The sequence below is a fragment of the Aplidium turbinatum genome, chromosome 17 (assembly GCF_918807975.1).
Source record: "Aplidium turbinatum chromosome 17, kaAplTurb1.1, whole genome shotgun sequence".
Classification (NCBI taxonomy): domain Eukaryota; kingdom Metazoa; phylum Chordata; class Ascidiacea; order Aplousobranchia; family Polyclinidae; genus Aplidium; species Aplidium turbinatum.
Window position 1 is genome coordinate 21,545,990 of NC_137488.1, and position 11,185 is coordinate 21,557,174.

General features: G+C 39.1%; 1 protein-coding gene across 2 annotated transcripts; it reads left to right on the forward strand.

Annotated features, from left to right (window-relative positions):
* The first annotated feature begins 3,656 nt into the window (after positions 1 to 3,656).
* LOC145786961 (uncharacterized) lies at positions 3,657 to 5,326 on the forward strand. 2 transcript variants are annotated; one of them, XM_082598711.1, is made up of 4 exons: positions 3,657 to 3,816; positions 4,406 to 4,589; positions 4,822 to 4,940; positions 5,216 to 5,326. In XM_082598711.1, exons 1-3 carry the CDS (start codon positions 3,787 to 3,789, stop codon positions 4,932 to 4,934), a joined length of 327 nt encoding a protein of 108 aa, XP_082454837.1. In that variant the 5' UTR covers positions 3,657 to 3,786; the 3' UTR covers positions 4,935 to 4,940; positions 5,216 to 5,326. The 2 variants fall into 2 exon arrangements, with proteins under 2 accessions (XP_082454837.1, XP_082454836.1); XM_082598710.1 differs by lacking the exon at positions 3,657 to 3,816 and having other exon boundaries at positions 4,161 to 4,589.
* The last annotated feature ends 5,859 nt before the right edge of the window (positions 5,327 to 11,185 follow it).

Sequence of the window (11,185 nt, forward strand, 5' to 3'; positions counted from 1 at the left end):
TTAAAATGACGACATCTAAAGAGGCTCACTGTGACCTTTGTGCATTTGCAGTTTGTGTATGATTTCGTTGTTTTGGATATGGACAGCTTTGTCTGACGCAAAGAAATAATAATAATATAAATGAACATAAGCTTATACAAAGTTAGCCTACCTAACTGGTAGATTGTTGAAAACTCATGGTAAGAAGTGATTTGTCCAAATAGGGAGACATTTTTGCCCAAATGGTTTATACAAATAACTACATCAGTAGGATATTGAGAAAAAACAAAAGAACTTTATCAAATTACCAGTAGCCTACCCAGCAGGCTTTCGAATCTTACTCGTGAAGAAATGCAGCCTAGGCTACTTGTTAGTCAATATCAGTAGCGCAATAAACTTACTTTTTGTAGTTGTGGAATCGAAACTTACCATTCTGCCCAGATTGCAACACAATCGTGCAAAAGTTTCCAAAATCGATAATATGTTATACATTCGTTGGAAAATATTAATGTATCTCATGATTTCCCTTGCTCGTCGCGCGCTGGACCCCGACCACCTCCTCCACAGTACACTCCAGCGCCTACCTGGAGGACAGCAGCGACTGAAATCAAGACGCCCATTTGTGCCCGCCGCACGACAGCTTCTGAACAACGTTGAAGATCTCGGATAAGTGCGGCACACTGGACGAACTACTCATGGAACATGGAGTGGCAAAACAACACCTCCTGACTCCATGATTTCCTACCCGACGTCGATCCCCACCCTCCGGGAATGTCCCTCGCAAGACTTGCGTGGGTCCGGCTTAACCGCCTACGAACCGGCGTCGGTCGCTTTCCAGCAGACATGTGCAGATGGGGCCTGGCTCCCTCACCGGGATGCGAGTGTAGCGCCACAGACCAGACTATAGACCATGTCATCCATGACTGCCCAATCCATCAACCACCACATGGAACGCTTGAACTGAAGGCCCTGGATGACAAGACTGTCGAGTGGCTGATGACATCATGCCCAAACATAGTCCGGAAGAACAGCTCATACGACGAAGAAGAATGTATCTCATAAATTATAATAATTATGTAACGTTCCTAAACTGGCAAGATGTCGAAACATCATGGAAACATTGATTTGCTCAAATACCTTGACATTTTTGTCTAAATTTACGACGTTTTATTTTTCAGCAGGGAGTGACCACTGACCACCCCCATCTCCTACGGTTATGAACTAACCAGAATAAAAAGTAATTTCATTAATGTAGTGCAGCATAGATTGATTAGTTTCTGGTTTAGAGGCTGTTAGGTTTTAGTTCTGGTGTTTTCTGTTCAATGTTCTAGTTTTTGTATTCCGTTACTAGCTTATGCCTACCGGTAGGCTACTGTGTTAGGCTACATCTTCGTTCCCATACCTGGATTTAGAATAAATGTAACGCCAAAGACCACCGTGTCTTGATGACCTCTCGCCTCCACCGTGAGCAGAGGTGTTGTCGTCCTAACGACGACGGCTGAGATACATGTCTCATAGTTAAAGCTGATAACTTAAATTTATTGCAAACCAAACTTAATGCTGAATTAGCTGCTGTAGAAGGTTGGATTAATGCCAACAAATTGACCATTAATGCCTCTAAATCCAATCCAGGGATATCTATAACTACGGGATTGGAAACTCTGTGGAACTCAAAACCATTTTATACACCAGTAGGGTCACTTTTCTTTGGGCACTGCTTTGATAAATAATCACATAAATTGACCTCAAAGGGCAGCAAGTAGTAGGCTAAACAAACCACCAAAAGTGTAACAATCAATTCACCTGCTGTAAATTGTAAGGACTACGCTTGCCTGCCCAGCAAACATTGATTGCTGGGCCAGCGTTGGCTATATGCTGGGTATGTTGGCACAAGGCTGGCAATTTTGTCCAACATGTTGCCAACATTGCCAACATTACGCCAACAATTTCAATACTTCTTTTTATGCGTTTAAAAAGGTCTTAAAGATTTTATTTCAGGTTTATTTGTTTTAAACTTTAAAAATACTAACACAAACCTCTTTTCATGTGGTGTTGCTTCAAAACACAGTTGTGTGGTTGGCTAACATCGGTCAAAAGCATTGCCCGCGTTGTGCCAATTCATAACAATTTCGGTGTTTTCTTTAAAATTATGCAAATGTATACCATCATTTTGCTACAATTTTGCATTTTTATAATAGGCTATCAATGCTGTTATTATTTTCTGATACCGTACAAGTATACTATGAATACTTAAGACCAGCGTTGGTTAGAAGGGTAGCCAACAGTTTGCCAACAAAGTAGTTTCATTTTAGTTTGTTTATGCCAAACGAAGCAGGGGTCTAGAAAAAGGCAGGAGCAACAAAACGCGAACGCGATGACGTGCTTGATACCCAAACAGTTTAAACTTTCCATTAGCCCGACACGTTTCTACAAAATAAACAATTGCAACGTTGGCTACTTCATTTCAGTTTCACTTGATTTATTCTTTGAAAATATTAATAGCCAACAATAAAATGACTCTTTAACTAAATGACTCATGTGGTTTAGCGGAGAAACACAGTTTCTTTAGCATATCGTATTCTTGTAGCAACAACGCCATGATAAAATCGTTTGTTCATATTCAATTGCTTCAGATAATTTAGTGCAATAAATGTCTTGTGATTCGGAGGGCACTTCCAGAAAGTTTAGGCTTTGGCGCCTCCAATACCCAACTAGCATAATCCGTTCTTTTTACATTGATTCAACGTCTGCAGACGTTGGTAAGGTAACTAACAAGCGATAAACTTAAAAACGTGGTTGCTAATTCAAGTTACCAGGTCTTCATTTTTTTCTTGTGTTCAACAAAAGCTTTTTTAATTTTCAAGTTTAACTATACTAAAATGTGTTGTAATAAGTTAGTTTTGAAAACATTTTTTCAGGACTAACCTCAAAATTTGCGTGCAGTTTAAGAAAATTTAAAACAACTTGTAAGCTTAATCGAATTCACTTGTTGATGTTTGGTAGCGCTCGACACAGCAGCATGATTGTGGTGATCATGTGATCATTGAGTTGCGGCTGCACTGCCGCCGCGCTGCTGACCTGTCTGCAGACGCTGAATCAATGTAAAAAAAAATCGATTGATGCGCTATCACTTATCGATTGTGTTCTGAGAGCAGTCTCGCTCACTGTCTGATTTTGACCACGTGGATTAGATTCTCGTGTCGCCAACAAAGGGGCGTCTTTACTTTAAATGTAGCAAAGCTTGCACAATAGGCCAGCTTCAGGAGCAGTCATGTTGCGTCGAAATCTCTCCTCAATTTCTCGAAGCGAGATTTCACAAAACGATCGCTACTTTTACTTTCAACGATTCGGCGAATCGTTTTTTCTTCCGCGGTGCATAGAACAATGCTGCAGGCACAATAATTGTTGTGAAAACTCCATTATGACGTCACTACTTAAACTTTGACTGGGCAATATGACGCGTTGAAGTGGAATAGGCAACAAAGCTTCAGAATGCGGCGATGTGTTATATCAACGTGAGGAGATGCAATTTAGCAGAAGAACTTGGTTTTTTTTGATGAAGGAAGACAAAGGCCATGACTTAATCCTTTGCTAAAGGGATTATGACGTCACTCGATTCACTTCGACTGTTCAAACATGGCGGTTGTGCGCAATACACAATTACGTGGAGAGCCGAAAGCACAATGCTTATGTGAACAGCGCTAAGAGGAATTTTCGCTTCTTGCATCGAAAATATAAAAAATCGAATTCAATTGCGATATTACGGCCGAAAGAAGTTTTAGAAATGATCAAAATGAAACTATAGGAATGACTTACGACAATGTTTATGAAAACCTGGTAAGTGAATGTCTTATTCATTAAACCTGAAATAATTGTGTAAAGTCGTTTTTGTCACTAGGCTACGTTTACACAATTTAAAGAAAGTTATAAAACTCATCGACCAATGGAAAACTTTCATATGAAATATTTTCGTGACAAATTTAGTGCCAGTGCTCATAGATGAGTGCTAAGAAGATATCAGCAAAGTAGCAGAGCTTGTGATGTCCCACAAAATGTGTAGGGTTTTACTCAATCTTTGATTTTGCTGCTCCGGCAGTGTTTGCCTGACTGCTTGAAGTGTTTGTATTTTTATGTCGTGTGGATTGGTCTGTGATGGTTGTAGAGTATTTGCAAATGTAGCTTTCATTGCCGTCAACTGAATAATAATAATAATAACATGTTTTATTTTGCGCCCATTGCGACAACATAGCCTACAGTAGCCTACACTGCGACCTACATACGCAACACAACAGACGACTGGAATCCCAAAATAAACTTTAAACGTTGGCTGTCATTTGTAACAGTCGAAAATTTCTGTAACAAGTGCTGAAGCTTTTTAATATGATGGATGAAACCCCTGTCATTACATTCGATTTACATTTTGCAGGTGGCAAATTTAAGTCAAGTTGTTGGCAAAAATGCAAGCGATTGTATCAGTGGACTTATTCCAACTATTATTATCGAACACAACACAGTTCAAGTCATGTCGAGAACAAAGAAAGAAAAAAACATCGTGAAGTCTAAGCACTCGTTTGATTGTTTAAAAAAGAATCTGAAAAATGTTGTTCTTGGTGAGTACGGATAAATGTTTCTACTATGACTAAATGATTATGTCATAACTATGCCATTTTGCTCTTTTGATTAATGTATGATGTAATTGTGAAGTATATTGAGTAATGTATGAAAATGTTTTAGTGGTGTACTCGCATTGATGTGAACAACGAACATGGTGGTTAGTAGGCTATGTCGATGGTCGGCATTTATATACTGATTTAACACTTCTTTTTTTACTTTCATGATTAGACATGGTGATGGCGCACGACAAAGCTGCTGCCGTGCAGCAAATTGGGGAAGAGTTTCAGAGTGATTTCGAAATGGGAAGGACAGGCAAGGTGGCCGAAAACGGCAAAAACTAACTTTTGGTGAGCTTGTTATATGTTTGAAAGACAACAGCGAATGTTTTGCTTTAGTTGTTGAATAACTACTGTACACACAGAATGTATTGGAACTTGATTATCGCTCTGCGTGGCGCAGAATCGAATGATAAGTTTTTTGTCACGCACGTTGGAGAAAGGGATATTACATTGATATTGCAGATTGTCAATTAACTGCGTATTATCCTGGACGACAACTGATCAAAATCCTACACTGTTGCCAAACAGCCCTCTTGAATTAGATATTTTTGTTTCATTCGCAGGAATTCAGAATGATAAAGATACATAAGAAAAAGCTGATGATGTGCAATGAATCTCCATCTATCAATACGATTTGATGTGGCTTGTTTCTAATAAATGTGAAAATATACGAAGCTCGACTGTTACTTTGCTTTGTCACAAAGGGAGTAGTGTTGCTTATAAATCCATGTTGCTGCTGTTCTTTCGCCCAAGGATTAGCTAGGTTCAACAATAAACTTTTGGTGATCAGCGAGGTTTAGGTACAGAGACGTTTGGCAAATGTAGATGCCAATGCTATTCAAATGTTTTATGCACCAGCTTGCTTCGCATGGCCAACCTTGGTCAAAGCGCGGGCATCACAATAGTCAATGGGTCAGATGAAGCAGCGTCATGGTGCGTAAACGTCAACCAGAATTTAGGCGCCGGATGAAGCAAATGGTGCACAAGCCATCTTGCCAACGTTGGTCAGATACAGATGCCAACGTTGGCTAGATGCAGAAGTCGACGTTGGCCAGATGCATCCAAATGGTGCATAAAACATTTTGCCAACGTTGGCAAGATGCAGAAGCCAATATTGGCAAGATGCAGAAGCCATCGTTGGCAAGATGCAGAAGCCAGCGTTGGCAAGATGCAGACGCCAACGCTGGCCAGATGCATCCAAATGGTGCATAAAACATTTTGCCAACGTTGGCAAGATGCAGAAGCCAGCATTGGCAAGATGCATAATCCAATGTTGGCAAGATGCAGAAGCCAACGGTGGCAAGATGCAGACGCCAATGCTGGCCAGATGCATCCAAATGGTGCATAAAACATTTTGCCAACGTTGGAAAGATGCAGAAGCCAACGTTGGCAAGATGTAGAAGCCAGCGTTGGCAAGATGCATAATCCAATGTTGGCAAGATGCAGAAGCCAACGGTGGCAAGATGCAGAGGCCAATGCTGGTCAGATGCATCCAAATGGTGCATAAAACATCTTGCCAACGTTGGCGTCTGCATCTTGCCAATGTTGCGGCCAACTTCTTGCCAATGTTGCCCCAACAATCAATGTTTACTGGGTGGTTTGTTTATTTGTTTGTATTCCATTAGTGCAGTCATGTTGTATTTTGTTTGGTGCTTAAAAAATTTCCAGAATGACTATTGGTTTAAGTTCTGATGACATCGTAAACGGATTGGTTTCGTACTAGATTGGTCTGTGAACAAGTTGATGATACAACAGCATGTTTCACTGATTGCTGAACACTCTTCATTTACTTCTGATCCGATTTGCAGTAGCCAAAATGCTAAAGAACAACAGTACGGTAGGCGGTTTTTGGACTCGTTGCATTCATTCATTTTTTGGATTCATCGTTTTTTTTTTCTAGCAGCGTAAATGTACTTTTATAATCAATTAAGTTTTAATGTGAGTGTACATTTTGTATTATTATTGTAAAATCGAATTTTGTATATCTTTTAGTCGGTATTTTATTTTGTTAATCTTTCTGTAGTCGTAGTAATGTGATGACCCTACTGATGTATAGTACTGGATACAGTTTCCAATCCCGTAGTTATAGATATCCCTGATCCAATCTATTAGTAATTCCTCCTAAAAAAGGTTACAACAAATTTGATGAATTCCATGTTCTCTATAGGGCTGTTGAGCTAGAAACCGTCGACCACGCTAAGTATCTTGGAATAATAATTGATAAACAGCTCTCATTCGAACCTCACATTGATGCTCTTAGATCTAAACTTGCTAGATCTGTTGGTATTTTGTCGAAATTTAAACACTTTCTACCTTTCAATGCTAGACTGCAGTTGTATTATTCGCTCATGCACCCACATATTATGAATGGAATAGCCATTTGGGGCTCTACATACAAAGCGTATATCGAGAAACTACAAAAGTTGCAAAACAAAGCAATAAAAATAGTTGCTGGAGGGTTGTGGTCAGAACACGTTACGCCATACTTCAAGCAGGTAAAAGTTCTAAAAATAAAAGACATTTACAAACTAGAGATTGCTAAACTAATGTTTAAATATAACCATAGCCTAATGCTTTACCCTGTACTTTTTCGAATTACTTCAAAAAAAACATCAAACGTTCTTAAAGGCATACTAAAGGAAAATTTCAAACCGGAATTAAGCATTAAAATGAGTAAACTGAACATTCAAGAATACATTTCAAAAACAATTACCGAAAAAAATTTGTTTTCAATGGCGCTGGCAAGGCCCAAAGTCCAGAGTTTCATTTATTTTCATTTTTTTCAAAATGACCAAAACGTGCAAACACTGCTCGAGAATACGTCATAAAGGCCAGCAATAACAAAAGCCACGTTACCAATCTGATGTTTTGAGCAAACTGTCTGCTGTTTTGATGTTAAAATGTGCTGTTTTGATGTAAATACATACATAGCCTACAGTCAAATCGCCCGCAGTAACAATTATTGCGTGATCGGTTGATTGCTAGCCTTTATGACGTAGACTGCACAGTCGCACGCTTCGTTGCTCAGGCTCAAACTCATTTTGAAAGCTCTAACAAAAGCACGCCCACAATGGTGGTCAGACCGCAATGGGGCAAAATTTTATTGAAAATCGTTTTATGGTAGCATGTTAAACACAAAGAACGTGGAAAATCGCCAAGTCAGGTTTTTCCTTTAGTACCCCTTTAATCACTCAACTAGATGTTCAATCAAAAATGATAATTACTTCGTACCTTTGTATGCTACTACAAAACTTCAACGAAGCATCAAGTATAGTGGAGTAAAAATATGGAACTCAATCCCACTAGATATTAAAAAAAAATCTTTTGACTTATTTAAAAAACTTTACAAAAACTATCTAATTGCAAAATATTAAAGTTGAATGCAGTGTAATTTACTAATGTGGACCGATACTCTTTAAGCTTTTAATCGTTATGACTATCAGCACCTAATATTGGAACTTGACATTTTGACATATTATGGATGCAAGTTTGTTTCTGTCTTGACTCTTTGTTGCAAGTGTAGATAATTTAGTGTAATGTTTATTAGATGTTTATCATCGACTTGGCTGAGGGTGGCTGCTTGACTCGAAGACCGTCATGGTCACTTCGCAGCTTCCCGTTGTGATTTACTTCAAAGATGCAGTCTACATTTGTTATTTTTCTTTGTTTCAATTGTGTTCGTTAAGCGTGCTGCATCATTTAATGATTTTGCTGTTATAATATTGCACAACAAAATAAACCAATCAATCAATCAATCAATGTGTATGAGCGGGCGTCTCATCATGCAGTAGTCACGTCTGCTACCTGCTCCAACTTTGGATTAGATTAGCCACGAGCAGGGGACTCATTTATTTTTTAACTGTTATCCATTAACAGCTTAGACACAGATGGTAAAGACCTTCGACTTCTCAAAAATCTCTACTGGGATCAATCAGCAGCAGTCCGGATAGATGGCGAGCTGAGCAAGTGGACACAAATTCGGAAAGGCGTTAGACAGGGGTGTGTAGTCTCACCTGATCTTTACGGCGAAATGATCTTGCGACATCTAGATGAAGAAGAAGGCGTCTCTGTAGGCGGACAACACTTCAACAACTGAAGATGCGCAGACGACACAGTAGCCTACTAATCGCCACATCAAACTTCAGTTTACAAAATTTACTCGCTATGGTCATTAAGCAAAGTGAGAACCTTGGACTTAGGCTAATTTGAATGCAACGAAAACCTTCTGCATGACCATCTCATCAAAGGAAATAACTCCAGTATGCACAATCAAAATAGCCTACAGAATACAACAGTTTCACAAGTAAATAGTTTCCACTATGTGGGTTCTATAATCACTTCGAATGGTCGATGCTGGAGCAACATAAAATCAAGAATTGCACAATCCAAACAAGCTTTCATCAAAATACTGAAATCTAACTCAATCTCTCTAGACACAAGAATAAGAATTTTACATGTGTCTTAGGCCTACATTTGGTCAGTTCTGCTATATGGCTGTGAATCCTGGACTGTATTCCCGCAGATAGAGAAGAAGATCAACAGTGCTGAAATTTGGTTCATTCGAAGAATGATGGGAACTAACTGGATGGATAAGATCACTATCAAAGAAGTGTGGAGACGCTCTGGGTGCACCCCTGGCGTCCTCATCACAACCATCAAAAAAAGGCAAATGACATTTATCGGGCATGTCTACCGCAAACGCGGAATTGAACACTCGGCAATGATGGGGCGACTGCCTGGTCGGAGGCACCGGGGGCGTCCACGTTTGGAAATCTTCAAAAATCTTTTAACATTGACAAACCAAAATTTTGAAAACCTAATAAGAAATATGGACAATCGATCGTTGTGGAGACTCATGGTAGCCGACGCCTTATTCAGGCATGGCCGATGATGATGATGATCTCTATTCTATAACATTAATTTAATAAACAATGATCTGAGTTGCAGATTCTCGTAAAAGTCATAACATATATCACATAACAGTTAAAAAATAAACATCAAAAGTTGACATGAAATCGGGCGCAACAACTGAAGCTTGCCAAGGCAAAATAACCTTGCGCTGGCCCTGCATGAGCCGTTGAATAGAAAAATGTTTTTGGACTGCATTGGGAAAAAAGGAAATATAGGTTTGCACAGGGGAAGGCTATTATTGTAAGCAGGGCCTCCAAGAGCCCTGCCGGGCCCCCTAGCGCGACATGTTGCGTGATATCTCACTAATCACAAGCAAAATTTGCTATGCGCGTTCTTACAAAGGATAAATTAGGTTAAAGTATTAACACTCCATTATTTCACAAACAATGCACTATTGCAAATATAACTTTAAATTCACAGATACACAGTAGTTATACACAAAGATAAAATGCTGTAAAATGCTAAAACACTACATAGTGTAAATATAGCCTCAATAGCGTTATCAGATATGGAATTCTGCCCTAATTTGAGGAAAAGTTTATAGCTGTTGAAAACAAAAAACTTGTATCTAATGGCTGACATAGCATTGCATATGTGTGCTACTGTGCTTACAGCTTTACATTAACATACAATACCATTTCTGATCTTGAAATCTGCAGAGACTAGGGCAGCAAACTTAGGATGAATGCATTGCTATTGTGCATGACATCATAGACATTAAGAAATACCAACTTCATATAAGAAATACCAACTTCAAAATATAAAAAAAATATTTTATGCAAAATTGACCTTAACACGCAAATTTAAACATTTTATTGGCCCCCTGAACGCAAAAAAATGAAAATTTTGTTGTTCTAAAAAAGGGCATAGGCCTACCCATGAGGGGACCCATTCAAAACACAAAACTAATATTCATATAAAAAATATATGTGATTTGATAATCCAATAAGCCCCTGTCGATGTCAAAACATCGTTCCCGCCCCTGCTTAAATTACCCCTCCACTCTCAGGAAGTGTCCGGAGCCCCTGCCGGTACTTCTACATTAATCACGCGCAACTTAGTTCAAGTCTTATGTCACAATGTCTGGCTTTGATCTCCGAGTAATATTGATAATGCAAGGTTGGTTACAAAGTTAGATTATAAGAGTATAGGCTACTACAGCAAGATGCCGCAAAACTTAAGTTTTGGTATTACAGTAAGAAAGAAGAGGCCCAGGAAAATTTCTGAAAGTGAGAATGAGGGCGATGAACCTACTACTAGGAATTTTAGTGGTGATAGACGCATATATGAAAGGAACAACGAATGTAAGGATTAGCTCTGTCAAAGATCACAACACATCGTTTACCCCAAGCCATCAATTTCCGGTCATCAAGGCCATCGACAATATAAGTGACAAAAAAAAAAATCAAAATTAAGAGGTTGTTTGAAATCGCATATTTTATCGCTAAAGAAGAGCTCGCATTTACGCTTTTCCCTCAACTAGCCGGTCTGGAGAAAAGACACGGAATAGATCTCGGTATCACGTATCTTAACGACAAGCAGTGATCTCGTGGAGATTGGCGCACGTCTTTGAAGATCGATGTTATTGAAGCTCTAATCATGCGCATATGTTTGAATGGCCT